Below are 17,065 nucleotides of genomic sequence, written 5' to 3'. Positions count from 1 at the left end.
CCAGGACAGTGACTATATGGAAGCAGAAAATGGCAAAACAAAAAGTCTCAAACATTTAATGAGGCTCATCAGAGCTTTCTCCTTCCTGGCAACCAATCGCAGAAACTTCACAGCTTCCAGGTCTCGGTGCTCCCTGTAGTACGAGATTAATCAGTACTGATCAGCCAGGGCTGCATATTTTCTAAAATCACTGTCAGCTCAACAGAGCATGAAAACCAGTGCAGAAAATCATTAACAAACCAAAGCGGTCTCATTTTCTCATGCCCAGTCTCTGATGATGGTGGTTTTAAGCTGCTTTACTGGAGCAACAGGATTTTGTTCTTTCAGTCTGTTTACGGTAGCACTGAAACATGCAGAAATTCCTTCACTCCAGTTTATATCTCCAGAAGTTTTTTCACTGTAATTTCTCTCCCACTGTCTCATAACAGAAACATCCCACCAGAATGAGATAAATATCTCAGCTCTGGTCCTCCCACAAGCAGCATCACCCACCTTGGGGTGAAGTGCTGGATGAGCTGCAGCTCCCCAAGCTGGAGGAGCAGGAGGTCAAGTCCTGTCTTCTTCTGCAATCACTTCCCCATCATGTTTTCTGTGCTTCATGTTTACATCATGTTCTTCCCCCACCTTTTCTGCCCCTGTTCTCAGTGCAACTATTTGCAGCCCAGTTTGTGCCAATAAATGGTGATGTGTGCCAGGCTGAATTATTCCCTGGGTTTCCATTTGCACTTGGAGAGGCTGTGAAGCACCTGCTCTTTGGTTTGGTGTAAGCCCTTCCTCATGGACTGCTGCGTGAGCTGGTCACATCCTAAGGGCACTTCACCTCCCTGCAGTGATCATGGATGCAGTCATCACATACCCATTGTTGGGAAGGAAGAGCATAATTTCTCTGCTTGACATGTGATTCACACTCACACCCAGCTCCAGGGGTCTGAGAAACACCACGGCAAACTATAGAAGGAGCCCCTTGAGTTTTTGACTGACAGAGGAACTCATTTCCCCTTGGGCGGAGTATTTAAGATACCCTAAAGCTCCTCCCAGATCCACTCCAGAGTCTCAGGAGCCCTCCATTCCATGGCAGTTAGCAGAGACATGAGACAAAACGTGTGCCCTGAGGCAGTTACAGAACAGGAACAAGCCCTTGCCCTTTGCACCACAGCTGCCTGATTCCTGTACATGGCAGGGCTGAAGCACATTTGCATGTGTATTTATTGGAGTCTGACACTCAACAGGGTTAATCCTAACCCTAATCCTAACCCTAATTTGGACCTAATTTGCACCTAATTATAACAGCTGACAGGGAAATTATCGTCAAGAGTGTTACTGAGATGGGACAGGCCCGGGGCTGAGGGGCAGCACTGAGGTTTGGTTGAAGCCTCTTGGACTTGACTTGTCATGGCTCAGCTTTGACACCTGATGATTAAAATCACCATAACAAATCCCAAGAGAAGCAGAACAGGTAAGGAGAAGCTCCTGGGCATTTCCATGTAGCTAAAAGCCTCTAAAGTGAGCAGATTGAGGAGCACAAGACAGCCCTGGGGTCACAGCAGCCACATGTGTTGCAGAGTGGTTCCTTTGCTGGGCACTCATGGCTCGAGTAGGGAAAAAACACTTTTAACATTACACCTTTTGCATGTGTCATTCAATCCTTCATGGAATCCACGGTGTCCTTTAAAGGGCAGAGCAATTAGCCTCGCTGGGGTCAACAGTTTTTCCCCTTCAGAAATGCCACAGAGCCTATCCATTTACAACACCGGGCTGCAGTGGGAGCTGGCAGGTGGAGAAGCTGCCAGAACCCTGCACACGTGGGCAGCAGCTGCAATAGGAAGGAGGAAACCATGCAGTGGTGATCTAGAGGTTGGAGAAATTTCAGTAATCCCCATCCTGAGCCCTGCCAAAATCACAGTGCATAAATCAGCTTCCCTACTGTTTGGTGGATAGCTCAAGCTTTGAGGTCTCCCTGTTGGCTGCTCCTCTCCTGGAGAAAAGCTGTGGGATTTCTGCCTTCAGCTCCCTCTGCTCTCCATTGGCTCCTGGTGCTCATTCATGTTTTTCTCCTTTTCCCCTCTCTGTGCTCTCTGCTTCTGTTTGGCCATATTCAGGTCTCCTCTTGCTGCTCACTTGGCATAAAAGGGCTCCAAAAGCAGGGAATTACAGAGATGCTCATCCCTGGTAATGCTAACCTCCTCTTCCCTACCAGGATGCAGACCTCTGCATTGGCACAGAGGAGGGATGGGATTTAGCTCAACTGATGTACTGAAGAATGTACTACTTAATAAATTAAGCATTAAGTATTAACCCTGATGGCATCTATCCCTGGGAAGATGAGAAGCTGCACTGGCCCAATCCTATTTACAATGACTGGAGGATCCTTCCTTAAAACACTTAAATAAATGGCCGATAAAAATCAGATTCAACTAGTCCAGGTGCCAGATTACCCCTTTTTGGGGCATCAGGGGATATTTTCCATCTCTCTTCTGAATATAGTCCAAGCTCATTCAGCAAGGAGGATGCAGCAGCAGCACGGCCACGCTGGGAGGGGCGAGGTGGGAAAGCCCATGTTGGATTGCTGTCGTTCATTTCTCATCCCTGAGGGCAGGGATGAGAAATTTGGTGACAACCAAACGGGATGCACTGGAGTGTGGCTGACCCTGACAAGCCACCAAGCCTGGCTGCTACCGACAGTCCTGCACACACTGATGTTGATCATAAAACCTGATGAGCGCCAACTGGTTCCCTCGAAAGCTGCTCAGAAAGTGTTTATTGAGGCCTAGCAGCTACAAGATGCAGATTAAACCCAGAGAATAATGCAAAGATTTTGTTTTACCATTTCCCTGCAGTTAATTAAAGCCATTGGTGGCAGTGGGAAGGTATTTGCAAGTGTGTTAAACCTGTTTCCTGAAAGGAACCCAGACTCCACTGGGATGGCAGAGGCAATCCCCACAGCAGAGCATCTGAGGAAGGCAGTAACCCAGACACATCCTGCTTGTTTTTTCCCACTCTTATGACTTGGCAGTTCTCTGTTCATGATGAAAGTGCAGTACAGGGAGCTGACTCAGTCACACTCTTACAAGAACGGCATCTACAAAGTCTATAGAGTAAAATCTGCAGAAAACTGCCTGATGCTTGCTGTGTACCACTGGAGCAGGCTACAGAGATGGATTAAAGGGAATGAGGAAAAGAAGGAACACATTTTTTGGCATTTCTGGCACTAAACTTTTTTATATAACTCTGTCACAAACATTACTATTTATATAGCCAGTACTCTTGGTGCAGGACAAATTATTTTCCCCGTGGAGGGAGATAGGACAGAGTTTAGAGTTAGACTCCAAGGAAGCAGGCTTGCAATTACTATTTTGGTGCCTCCAGCAGTGAATCCTTTTGTAGAAGTTGACTACTCCCATCTCATTGTTGCAACCAGAAGGAGAGAGTGAATTAGTGGCTCAAAGCGCCATTAATCCCTCAATCAACAACTCACACGTGTTTCTGCCTAGGTGAGAATTCAGGGGTTTTAATTAGAAATCTGGGAACACATTTTACATCTGGGTGATCTTTAAGCTAAATATTCTCCCTCTTGTTGCACCAACTCTGTGATCTGTCTTTGTGCATCTCACTGACACCGTGAAAGGCACAGTGCCTTAGAGTTAAAAGCACTTAATTGCACACAACAGGAACAAAAGGAGAAGTATTTGCAAGAAGTACACAACCAATCACTAAATAAATTGCAAAAGTAATAGAAAAACGACCTCCCTGGGCAGCCACCCATCCATCAGTTGTAACTCCCCATTACTAAATCTGCATGTATGTCTCCACACCAATCCATCTGGTTCAACACTACTCATACCTTCATCATCCTGCTGGATTTAACACACTGACTCCTGACTAATAGAGAGTAAAAGAGTCTTGCCTACACTCTGTACATGTCAGCCTCTCTAAACTGAGCCTTATCCAGCTGATTCAGTGTATCAGTCTTAACCTCTTAGTCACAGGACAGAATTGCCCAGCAACACTCGTGGACTTTGGGGAACCACACAGTTGTAAAACAGGTGCCATTAGCCCATACAGGAAATGCATTAAACCTTGTATTTCTCCAGTATCCTTAGTACAACAGCCAGATCCTGTTGGAAAATCCCTTTTCTCCCAAACAGCCGATCCCTATGTGACACACACCCTCTGACACCCACAGCTCAGCACCTGTACTGGAGCTAATGCTCAGTGACCACGAAAAACTTTTGATTAACAGAGAATGGTCCCTAATTGCAACTCAAACACAATTATACTGATAGAAAAGTGTGTTTTCAAATGCACTACTTATCAGACTGATAAGCAATTTTTCTCTACTTACAATTCACCTTTCAATAGACAGTGTTAGCCCTAACTTAGAATTTAGTTATTATTGTTCAATTACAGTAACATCAGTCAACAGCCTCTTCTGAATGTATTCCATAGTATTTACTGTAAAGCTTCCTGTGTCATCACTCTTTTCCTAAAGGTTATAGCTGATAAGTGTTACAGGTTTCAACTCAGATTTTCATCCCTGGTGCAAACCAACACCGAAATAACCTCCACATAACTGCACGATTCAGTCGATGAAACTGGGAAGTTGTCACTCAGTTATTCACTATCCCCCACTCGCTGCCCTTTCCCAAAGACTCATGCCCCTCCTTTCCAGATGTGTAATGCAGAGGGTCCTTACCAGACAGGCCATGAGGGTCGGAGTGGCACCTCTCCAAGAGTTTGCTTCGCTCCTTTCTCTTCTTGCTCCCTCTAAAGCTCCCAAATCGCTTCATGAGCTGCCACATGCACTCGCGCGGCAGCAGCTGTCGGTCATGCCCGGGGCTGAAGAAAAAGAGCAGCACGAGGGGCAAGGCAAGGTGTTGATCACGCCAAAAGCCCAGGTGTGAAAAAACACAGCTCCAGAGAGACTGTTTGGCTGCAAAAAAGGTCCAGCTCACCAGCAGCTCAGCTCCAAGATGCCTGGTCTTCCTGGAGAGCCACTCCGCAGGAGGCTGCCGGCCCTCGCACGCCAGGCAATTCCAGTCTTAATTCCGGTGTACAGTAACTCGCCTGCAAGTATGTGTGGACATGGGGAGAAGTTCAAAGTCTGCCCAGCTTGCAGTCAAGGAGCTCTTATAAATACATCAGCCGTCAGAAGCCTCGGAGACCAAAGCAGCATTTCCCAGTGGATCAGCTCATGTGGAAAAGGTCAGGAGTCGCCTGATAAGCTCCCTCGTTTAAAAAATACTAACTGTGCAAAGGAGCCACAAGCCCTCTTGAAGGGAACTGTCATGTGCAGCTCGGCATGATGACTCTTTAAACAGCCTGTAAAAGGAAACTACCCCTGGACAGACAATTCCTGGCAGCAAGTGTCCTGGGCACGCTGGCACCGTGACATGACATCACCCAACTATTTTGATCCACGTGTGTCGGGTCTATGAAGCAACAGGAGAGTCCAGCTGCCTGTCCATGAGCTCCAGAATGCCTGGCCCTCCACAGCTAATGACTAATGGATTAATGGGGAAAGAGGTTCAGCCAATTCATAAAAAGAAGTCTGATACTTTCTGGAAGCCATGGCCGGAGCAACGGGCTGGACTTTCTCTAGTGATTTGCCCTCCCAGTGCTACACACACCCACATGCTCTGCACAGATTGCTCCATTCAAATTTGCTGTCTGTGAAGCAAAAGGCACCTGTACAGCTGTTTGTAAAACAACTGAAATCCACCTCGTGCTCTTTGCCATGGGACAAACATTCACGGGGCTGTTGCTCATCCCAGTCAGTCAGGCTGTCTGATGTTTGGCTCTGAGTCTGTACTTGTAGAGAAGCTTATTTTAGGAAAGGGTTCATCGGCACAGGCTGGATCTTGAGCAGCTGGAAAGGGGTGCAAGCACAATCCAAGGCATGATCAAACTATCAGAGCCAACCTTCCTAAGATTACAGTAAATGCTCTGTTAAATCAGCCCTTCCTCTGGACAACGCCAGCTCAACTCTTTCAAAAATCAAACCCTATATGACTAATGAGAGTCTTATCTTTTTAATTCCTAGGAGGAATTAAAGGTTATATCACCTTTTTCTTTTACAAAGAAGCACACCTTTTTATTTTTGCCCATGATTGCTTCTGGGACTTAATATCATTAGAAAGGAAAAGTAAAACCAGCCACGAATTTTGCCGAAAAGGCCTTTGTCAACAGATCTTTACAAGCTCTGGTCTTTCAGAAAGATGCATCTCGGATGTCCCAGGACTTCAGAGACCCTAAGAATAGGTGCGAGATGACAGTAGGTTCCTCTGGCATCCTCAGCTACCAGAGGCTTCCCCAGGTCTACCCTATGGAGAAGGGTACTTCTTCCTACTGTGGAAGACAGTACAGAGGACACCACTGTTCTTTCATCTAGCAATCAAAATAAGTAAATTATTACCAAGGCACTTACTTATCTTTCAGTCAAGGTTCTCACTGATATCCAAGTGAGGTTACACAATAATGAATCTGTGGCTGTTCCCAGACCTTCCTCTCCTGACTTGTCCTCCTCCTTTTTCTTACTCCCTCCTTTGTGGCCCTGTTTCAGATCTGCAAGTGAAGATTCCAATGCTTTTCACCAAGTTACAATCTTTTGCATAAAATCACCTGCCAGCATAGTGTGTTTAGAAAGCCCCTTCTCCAGCCCCTCCCTCAAGGCTCACTGTTCTCCCAGTACAGAGGAGAAGCATGTGGAGCAACAAGAAATGTTGAAGGATCGGCAGAGGGAAGTGTCGGTTTTACTTAAATATTTGGTTTAATGCAGCTGTAGGAAGTGTCAACTCTTCACACCCCATCTGGCTTTGTGTGACCACCACTCTACCTCTGCAAGCTTCATCTCCACTGTCCCTTCCCTTCACCGTGCCATGATGATGGCACCACGGCTGAGACAGCAGCTGTAGAGGGACAAACTCTCCATTTCATGGACCAGCTCTCAAACTACTTCCATGAGAGCACTGACCTTCTCAGTCCTTCCCATTCAAGAACCAGAAGCAAACCTGAATCCTCCTTGCTGCAATTAAACCTACTGGTACTGAATAAGATCACTGGGCACATGGAGAACAGATCGTTCCTTTCTGATCCAGCGTCACCCTTGGCATACTTGACAACAGTTATCCAGTTCCCTTTCCAGTCTTTATTTGGCATAAGACATGAGAAGTGCTGCCTACAACACCAGTGCAATCTGGACCTTAAGTTTCTCCTCTTTAGAAAAGCATTCCTCTTTCTTCGTTGGCCAAAGGACTGCTGAGAATGACTTAATATCATCAGAAAGCAAAAAATTTAAATCCCTTTTTAATGAGACAAGATTTAGTGTTGCTCCAGCATGGAAACAGCCCCCTTTCTGACAGAGGCCAAGGATAAATAGTTGCTGCTGACCTTTTCAAGCAGGGCCATTGCACCAGGAGGGCTCATTTCTCCTTATTAAGGGAAGCAGCAAGACCCTAATGTTTCAACACAGAGCTACTAGAAGATGAAACAACACTGTTTAACAACTGACTTTCATAGTAATTTGTTAAAAAAAGCACTAAGTGCTTTGAGTACAATCAGTTTGTCTCCCATAGCTAATAGTCTAACAGATACTAACACATTTATACCAGGTACTACATCTTCTTAATGATTCCAGTGCAAGGATCTTATAAAACTAATAATAAAAAGCTGAGCTTCAAAGAGTTCCTTTGGGGCCATCTATGTTCTGGAGATTGAAAACACAAACCATGAAATGGACTCTTGTCAAGCTACATTAAAGTCTCCCAAATTAGTTATTGTATATTACATTATTTGAGCTACATAGAGATAACACTGTCCCCTTCCAAAAACCATACATGAGCTCACTCTGAGAGGTACCAGGCACTGGGCAGCTTAATAAAATTATTTTGGGGAAGGAGCAAACAAACACTCGTGTAGGTGTGTGAAAGAGTTCCCTAGCCCCACTGTGTCTGCTGAGCTCACCAGACCTGAGCCCCTCATGGCCTCAGGGCAGCACCTACACTGACATCCAGCCACCCTGCCTCCAACCTCACCACCCTCCTGCCCCAAGTCATCTGCTTCCCTGGCAATTTTACTTTGATGACCTAACACTGAGTTCAAAAAAGAGCCTAAAAAATACTTTAGAGTTAAAAAAAAAAAAAAATAAGACCAACACTTCTTGGAAATCTCCCTTACATCAATTCTTTCCTTCATCCCAACACAGCCACCTCTGTGCCCAGCCCACCCAGCAATGTCCTCCCCAGCTCTTCATCCCCTTAAACCACTTGTGTTTTTTTTAAAGGGAGGCTAGTGCATACAAAGTAGAAAAGATAAACCTCCTTCTACTCTATTTTTCACTAATTCACAGGACCTTATAAAGAGAGGAGTCTCATAGCAGGAGGTATCTCCAATCCAACCCAAAAAAGCCATGACCCATGACTGGGCTCCCTCTTCTTGATGCTTCTTGATTTTCAATTCTCCATCTCTCAGGATAAAAGCACCTCCCTGCAGTGATTTATCACGACTCTTCAGGCAACAAACATAACAGAAACCTTCCTTTCTCTGGATGGGACGTGAAGATTTGTTCTGTGAGGCAGAACTGGGGGTTGAGTGTTCAGGTTTGGCCACCAAAGAGGAAATATGGAAGCTGCCATCGCACCAACCAAGTGCAGCCACCATGGGGTGCCTGACCCAGATATCAGAGCTTTGAAACACAAACTGATTCCTCCATCTCACAGAGGTGCCATGGTGAAAATACTTTAAATACTGATGTTTCAAACCATTTCCTCAGTTTCCTTTTTCACAGGAGCTTTAACCTCATACACAAATGCAGCAGCAGAGTGCAGGGCAGGCAAGGGGGCCCAGTTAGTCCTGCCAGGATTTTTCCTGGTATGAAAATAGAAAAAACAATACTTTCCTCCTTGAAATTTAGAAGCTTATTTAGCTCAAAACAGGAAGGCTAAAAGGAATATGTATCCCCTTAGTGACAATTAATGTCTGAACTGGCTTCCGACTGCAAATCAGCAAAACCAAGTATTTCCCTTTCTCTGTTGCTGAGAATTTCCTTGTTCAAAATACCCACTGTTTTTGCCATTGCTCAAAGAAATAAAGTTCAGATTCCCCCTCAGAAAGGTAAAGCGTGGATTATGCTTGCGTTTCTACATGAATCACACTTGTCTACCTTGTTTTCCTTCAAGTTTTCCCTAAACTGCATTTTTTCTAATTTTCTTTTTTAAACTCTACAAACTGATGATGGCAAAATTAAACACTTTCTATTGCTGTCAGTGGTGTTGGCACATGTTTACATGTCTTACAACACCAGACTTGTTTTAACTGCAACCGTATTTCATATAAATAGAAAACACGGAAAATATTTCAAAATAACATGCAAATAAATACGTAAAGGAGATCTTTGCTCTAAAAAAAGCCACTCAAGAGTCCAGGTGATGCAATGCACAATAACAAAAAGCCTGTTTAGCCCAAACACCATTTGTAGGCTGGTTGAACAGAGCATACAGCCCATGTTTTCAAAGGGAAACACAATCTACCACTTTCTCCATCTGGTCCAAGCCCAGATCACACCCCGTAAAAGAACTGCAAGTTTATGATTCCAAGCTGGGCTCAATTACTTCCCATAATCATAACCAAGTGTTTCACTGTAACGAGTGTTTTGTCTTTATCCCCCCTTTTTTTTAAATACTACTTCATACTGCTTTCGCTGTGCATTAAGAAAGATTTCAATCTCTGAAGCTGTCAGGCTGGCCCTAAATTGGTTTTGAAATATCTAGAAGTTTAATTTTACTTCTTTTTAGCGGTCCCCAAAGGTACACACTATATTCCCCAGAACTCTTGGTAAATTACTTATAAATTACATCCTGGTGTCTTCATGATGTTTTTCTATCCTACCTTTCCAGAGCTCATAACAAAAACCAGCAGGAACAGGAGTAATGGCAATGGTGGTGTTGGCATATTGGTGATTTCCAGCAAGAAAAACACTATTTCAGGCTCAGAGTATCCATCCCAGAAGATCAATAAGCTGGGACTGATGACCGTGATCCCATCCAAATGGTAATTTTATCATTTCCCCACATCCTACTAATAAACTTGGTGCATGTGTTTCCAGCACTCACTTCTTCAGTGATTTCAGATCATAATGTGAAAAATGGAGCTGTTCTTACATGCACCACAATCTGGCTGTGCTCAAAACAGCAAAACAGTATTTGATCCAGCAAGTACAGGATGTCTGGTGTGACAATACCACTCCTAAAATTTAATAAGTTCTCAACTAAAGAAAAACATCTCAGCAGTAACTCCTGCAAAAAAAAAACAAAAAACACACACACACAAAAAAAAAAACAAAAACAAAAACAAAAACAAAAAAACCAGCAGAGGTAATAAAGCTCCTTAGAAGCATTTTCCACTTGTGCTTTTCTCATCTCTTCTTGCTTCTTTTTCTTCTTACCTCTATTGAATCTTTCAACTATATTGATCCATAAAACATTGAGAAGCAGACAGAATTCAGTGGAACATCACAAATCTCTTTTTTGTTCTCTTCTTGTTATTCTTTCTTTCCTGCTTCTTCACTTCTCATGCAGAATTGGAACAGATTAAATGATGTTAAAGCTAAAATGGGCATTGTCAGGCTGAACAAAATATCTCCTTCAGTTTAAACTAAAGAAAAAATCTTTCAACCAGCACTGAATGGGTTGCAAAGTGAATGACAGCAAATGAATAAAGACAGTAATTACTCCAAAAAAGTGATACATTAGGACAGGCCAGTACCTAAAGAGTGACATTCATACAAATATCCCATAGCGAATACCCATGAAACACAAGAGACTAAAAATCAGAGCACCACGACTGCACAGTTCTGTATCTCTCTGCTCCCTGAAAGAAGCAGATGAATAATCTGACATCAAAGCCAAGAAATTCGCTGATGCACAAAATAAGACAACAAAGAGACTCTTCTCCTGGCTATTATCTGCTATTTTTAGTTGAAAATAATCTTAGGAGTTCTCTTACAATAAAAAATTATTACAGTGCAATGTTGGGATTGGTCATCCCACAATCACCCATTCCTTTGCCACAGTGGATGTAGTAAAGACATATATGCTATATGTATATTATACCCCCAAAATCAGACACAGTGGTCAGCAGCATCCTATTAGACATGTGAAACAACACAGAAATGTTGACTGAAGAGAAAATTGAACCACACCTTGAAAAGCTAAATGCTTAGCTAATGCTTGAGAAGCCTTTCTCACCCCTGCCTCCAGCAGCTTCACTGATGACTCTCCCATTTTTCACTGATTAAAAACAGACCTCACTGAGTTGCTGCAAGAGAGCAGTAACTACCAGAGGAAAGAAACACGCCCCTTGATCTTCTAACCTCCAGGGCAAAGGATTTTGCATACATGTGCCTCTCCTGCTCTCAGATGCTGTGAGGCTGCAGGAGAGCCTGAAACCTCCACTGAGGTCACCTATAGGTGTTTACATGGAATGGGTATTTTCCACGAACTACTGCAAATGTTCCTTTGTTGGCAGTGAAAGCAGGGTCTTGTAGCACAAGTGAGCTGAACTGCTCGTTGAACTCAAGTTCAGAGCTCACAAAATCCCAAGGACTAGCTGGGGTATTCACAGGAAGGAGTTTATATATATTATACAGCTGGTTTGCTCGCATCAGTGGCCAAGGGCATCGCACAGGACCCGATGCCATCTGATGAACTAAACACAGGAGTAATGCCAAGAGGGAAAATTCCTAAAGGATCACCCAACACTGTTAATAGAAGTGGAGTTGCTCCAGCAAGGGGATTATCATAGAAAGGATGGAATCCACTGCGTGCAGAGGAACTGCACTGAAATGCAACCCCCTGCGCAGCCTCTTTGCACTGCAGCAGCTCCCTTCATCTGCTTGTTCAAGATACCCCTAGCAAGTATAGTAGACCTTCTTCAGGTCATTAAGAAACAATACAAGGGATTAAAACAAACCTCAACCTGCACAAAACCCAAAATAAACCAAAAAAACAAAACCTTAACCATCCCAAACCCAGAAAACACCCCAAGATGTCTTAATTTTCTACCCTTACTTTTCCTAGGAATTAGTGTTTGGAAGCATTGTTAGTTGTAAGGACAGGAATAAACCCAAGCACTTTGCATACTTTAATGTCATAATAACTGAACAGCTGGCAGACCAGCTCTGTTACCTTCCCAAGACAAACATTCTGGGGACACCACCAGCTAGATCTCATGTAGCACCTCTTCATCTTCAGCAGAAGGGAGGTAAGTACCATGGTTTGTAGCTTCTCTGCACAGGGAGAAGTGACTCTCCAAAAATCCCCACCCAGCAGGCTGGAATGAGGCTGGCAGGGAACAGAACAAGATGTTGGACCCAATGATTCTACTTCTTCCATTGCAAGAACATGATATACTATTCACACTGTGTTAAACCACTGTGTTCATGAGGTGGGCGTCTCATATGTCCCAACTCCAAAGAGTTTACTAGAATTAGGGTCCCAGATATGCCAGAAGACATGGGAGCACAGAGGAGAAAACACATTTATCACATTCATGAGGTCTAGAAGAGAAAATATTTCTGGTTTCTTTTTCTAGTTTGGTTTTGTTTTGGTTTGTTGTTGTTCTTGGTTTGGTTTTGGTTTTTTGTTTTGTTTTGTTTGTTTGATTTAAGGTTTTTAGATTTTTTTGCACCCAGCTCAAAGGCAGCAATTTTGACAGCAAAAGAAACTTTACTGTTTAAAGAGAGGTGAAAGCAGAAGGACAAAGACAGACCCTGCAGATAGACCCTGCAGCTTTCTGAGATGGTAACAGAGGGACTTTAGCAATCTGCCAGAGTACAAAAGGGACAGAGACAGTGGAGTGTAAGGGAAAGCTGGAATTGCTTTGCTGTCTACAATGAGCTAGAAACTATCAAAGCCCAAGTATTTCCCATTTCTTGACAATTCTATCAATTCATGTAGCTGGCAGATAGGTAACTTGGAAAAAAACCCATCTGATACATCCATGGGATCCAGCTGGGAAGCTGCTACAACTGTGGGAGCCACAAGCCTATGATGGCAGCGAATCAAAGGAGAGGGTAGGACAGCTTGGGTGGTAAAATGTTCCCTGTTCATTTACTGTGCACCTGAAAACATCAAGCACTGTAAAGTTCAGAGTTGTTATATTTAGGATTGTGTGAAAAATCTCAGTGGGTTGGCTGGGACCAGCGCTCACACGAACTAGAGAAAGCTTTGAGCCTTCATGCCTCAGGATGACAGAAGGGCTGGAAACCTGGGAGCTACAAGGCAGTAAGAGACTATTCCTGGAAAAGCCAACCCTGCAAGTCTGCACACACAATACCTGGCAGAAGAAAAAATAGTCTGAAAACTTTCCACGACAGCTAATGACAAAGGAACAGACTGAAAAGGCTGTCAGCTGTGTTCCCAGGGGGACTGCCTGAAAGCCAGAGTGGGGAAGAGGAAACACCACAGTAACTCCTTGCACAACACTTCCCTGGTCATTTATGTTTTAAAATGTCCTTGTGAATCAGAGGGCAGTTACCAGTGCCCAGGCAAATCCCAGCTCAGTTCTCAGGCCAACATTTAATTTGCAGCCTGTTTGTTCTCTCAAAACCCATCAAGCCTCAAACTGAGGAGATACTTCTGGAATCATGAAATCTCTTTTAGTGGTGATTCAGCTTAGCAATACGTTGGGTCAATCCCACTACTATTTGTACCCTGCAAAAATATTTTAAAATTATCTAAAATAGTACCACAGATGAACAGAACTTGTTGTACAGAGCCATCAGATCCCCAAACCTTGTTGAGATCAACAGTGCTTAAAGTAGAAAGCCCTCTACCAAGTAGCTCTAATGTCATTAATCAGTTTAAATTCCACATCAAGAAACAAAACATAAACTCAGAGTTATGGTTACAGCACTCTGGATATATCCAGTAGCATAAACTCTTGAATTTCTTCATCTGTCCCCAAAACCTCCTTCATCCTTAGTCCCTCACTCAGGTGTCTCTGTTCTCAGGGGCACGTTTCTAACACAGGCCTATGAACTTTCCATAATGCTGTCTGATGTAATTCTGACTCTTGGAGTCAGGGTTGCCTAAAACAGCCTGTAAAAACCTATTTGTGTTAAAGGCTGAATGTTTTTGCTACTATTACATATCTGTGGGGGAAAAAAAAAACCCTTCCATCATCACCTTGGCAGCTGGCAATAAAGCCTGGCAAATCTGACGTTCATCTTATTTGCAAGTGCGTCACTGGAGCAAAAAATATGAAAGTCTCTGTGCTAATAGACACAACAGAAGTTATTGCTCCAAGCTACATATTTCTGTAAACCAGGTAGGTTGTTTCCAGTCATAATAAAATACCAACAGTGAAGAGGAGGGGAGGAAGGAACACTGGAACATGGGGCTAAATATGGCATTAATAGGCTTTGGTTTTATTCTAAGCTCTGCTTCTGGGCAACTGCATGACCAGGGATAACTCACATCATCTCTGTGAGAGCTTCAGATGAAAATCTGTCTTCAGATGCTGTGTGTTACTGCACTGCAAGAGTCTCATGCTTAGACTAATCCTTTTTCTACTCCTATTAATGTGAAAGTTAATTAAAAATCTTAAAGAAAATAGAGACCCACAGCAGATAAAGTAGATTTTTATGGTGACCACAGGTTTCTGGCTTTCCTTCCTGTTCATTTACTGCTTATATCCATTACAAGTCTATGTGTTCAAAGGCAAACAGCAAAATTCCCATGTCTTCAGGTACTGCTCAGAGTGGGATAATGCAAGCACATGGTGGAGAACATCAACCTTCAGCCCAAAAGACCAAACTTCCACTGGCCTCAGTAGCAAAGCCCATGCTCATTGCCTGCAAAACTGAGCTTCTCAAGATGTCTCTAAATTAATTTCCCAGTGGGTTTTGCTCCTGCATGTTTTAAAAGATGTGACATGAGATCCTGTGCCAAGCACAGCACCACCAAGGGAGGTCCTGCTGGTTTTTGAGTCAGAGCCCACAGCAACAACAGCCTAAATCAGTCCTTCAAATTTCTCCTGCACCCTTCAGTCACCTGCTACAAAATTCACACTCTTAAACTACAGTAGTTAATGAAACTTCATCAAAGCACAGAGAAGATCCATGACTCAGGGTCATGCACAGAGCTCTGGGAGCACGGTCCTGTTCCTGCCCCAGTCATTAACCCCTCTGCCTGCACAAACCTGCCACATCACAGCCTGCACAAATCAGGCATGGGAGGGAACACATGGGGCACCAGCAGAGCCCAAAGGACTGTCTACAGCTTAGCAGCTCCCTGCGCATCTCCTCCTAATGTGCCTAGTGACTTAGCCAGCAGCGAGCTAAACATCCTCATGTTAGGAACAAGTTTTACTGGGTTTTTATGTTACTTGACCTTCATGATTGGGAAGCACTGAGTGTCTCAACAACCTCTTCTTGGTTGCCATCACAAGACACTTCCCAAGGTGAAAGATGGTTTTGCTTTTTGCTCCAAGAGTGCAAAACATGCAGCTGTGTCTGCAGAGCGCTCGGTGCTCCCTGAGTTGGTCTGTGATGAAGAATGAGTGAGGCTGGCTCTTTCACACAGTTTTAGCTGCTCAGCTCCAAGGAGAGTTTTGGCTTTGCTGTAGTAACAGTTCCAGCACAAAACCACTGGCCCTTCTGTAAGGGCACAGCAAAGCAGTGTCCTTTCTTTACCTACCCTGCAGCACTGAGCCCACCAGGCTGTATTCTGTGCTGACTAGTCCCACCTGACCCCTTTAAGACTGCAAAAACAAGGGCTTCTTCCCTTCATATACTGCCATTATCAGCAAATTAATGAAGATCCTAACCTCATTTACCTTCTTGGCTTTTGCACCATGCAAAAACAACTAGGACTAAAGAAGAGCTGGAGGCTTTCTTAGCACAGCAAAGGGCTCCTCTAATCCTGCACAGCCTTCAGTGCAGTGGCAGGCATTGCTCATAAATGGCTTAATCGAACGCGATCCCTTCCCTAGTGCACAGTAAGTATCTGTGTCCAATGGAGAGGATAAGAATGCTGGGGCAGACAGAGTGCCAGGTTTAGAGAGAAACAGGGAGCCACACACACACACTTTCCTAGCCATGAGCTCGTCAAAGGATTTTCCCCCTCGGAATTTTTTGCAAGATGTGCATGTGCCATGTGCTGCTGAGCCTCGCATCTGTTGGATGGATGAGAAACTAATTTCTAAGAATTTCAGTGACGCCAGGCATTTTCTTTTTTTAATGTGACCATAAAGTGGCAAAAGCTGTCAGCGGCGCTGGCAGTAGCTGAACAAAAAATGTTGACGTTGCTTGGATACCGAGTCCTGCTCCAGCTTAGGATTTGCCTGTGTGTCTGCATTTGACAGGAGTAACTCCTTTGGATTTTAGTTTTTCTTTAATATTCTGAGAGCCGTGGAAACATCTCCCCTTGTTCAGATCACTCCTTCCCTCTCCTCCCCCACTTTCAGGCTTTGTAAAATGCAAACTAATTCCCCAACCATAATAAAGCCGCGAAAATATTTTTTTCTAGCCTTTTTTTCCCCCCAAGGTTAATCTTTTCAGTTATATAAACACTTTAAAAAGTAGCACGGGGAAACTGTATGAGAATCTGTTTATGTGATTAAGACTTGGCTCCTTCTTTCCCAGTGACGGTATTTCATGCTTTGCGTTTGCCGCTGCCGACGTTCCCTCAGCCGCCTCTCCGTGACCTCCACAGCAGAAGGCAGCAAGATTTAACACTGCTTTTCATGGAGTGCTTACAGTGAATCATTACTGGTGGGTATCCTTGGAGTCTTGGGAAAAAAGGGCATTATTTAGTACCTGCTAATTTTTTGTTACAGTGGATGGATTCCAGGTTTTCTCTCATGGCAAAAATCCAAAGGAAAGTGAATTTTCCCCAGCCTTTCCCTTTATTGCTGTCCTGCTCCCACTCTGACTTGTGCCTTGGTGTTTGAAGAAACAGTTCTGGATACCATTTAGTGAAGTGCTGTAGTGTATTATTGTCTTTTATGGTAAAGAATTTGGAAGGACTTGAGAGAGAGCTTCAGGCAGAAGCAGAAACAGGACCTTAAT

At 43.9% G+C, this 17,065-nt stretch overlaps 1 protein-coding gene across 5 annotated transcripts in view; it reads right to left on the bottom strand.

Annotated features, from left to right (window-relative positions):
* PRKAG2 (protein kinase AMP-activated non-catalytic subunit gamma 2) overlaps positions 1 to 17,065 on the bottom strand; it is a 211,618-nt gene that overhangs the window by 104,239 nt on the left and 90,314 nt on the right. Inside the window, exon 1 of one of the 5 annotated variants that reach the window (XM_032675128.1) lies at positions 4,694 to 5,269. The exons of the other annotated variants lie outside the window; for them this stretch is intronic. Coding sequence (XP_032531019.1) covers positions 4,694 to 4,799 — 106 coding nt within the window. The 5' untranslated portion in view covers positions 4,800 to 5,269. Of the gene's footprint in view, positions 1 to 4,693; positions 5,270 to 17,065 lie in introns of those variants that run through there. 5 annotated transcript variants of the gene reach the window in all.

The sequence above is a fragment of the Chiroxiphia lanceolata genome, chromosome 1 (genome assembly GCF_009829145.1).
Source record: "Chiroxiphia lanceolata isolate bChiLan1 chromosome 1, bChiLan1.pri, whole genome shotgun sequence".
Classification (NCBI taxonomy): Eukaryota; Metazoa; Chordata; class Aves; order Passeriformes; family Pipridae; genus Chiroxiphia; species Chiroxiphia lanceolata.
This window is presented reverse-complemented; position numbering and strand designations above follow the sequence as displayed.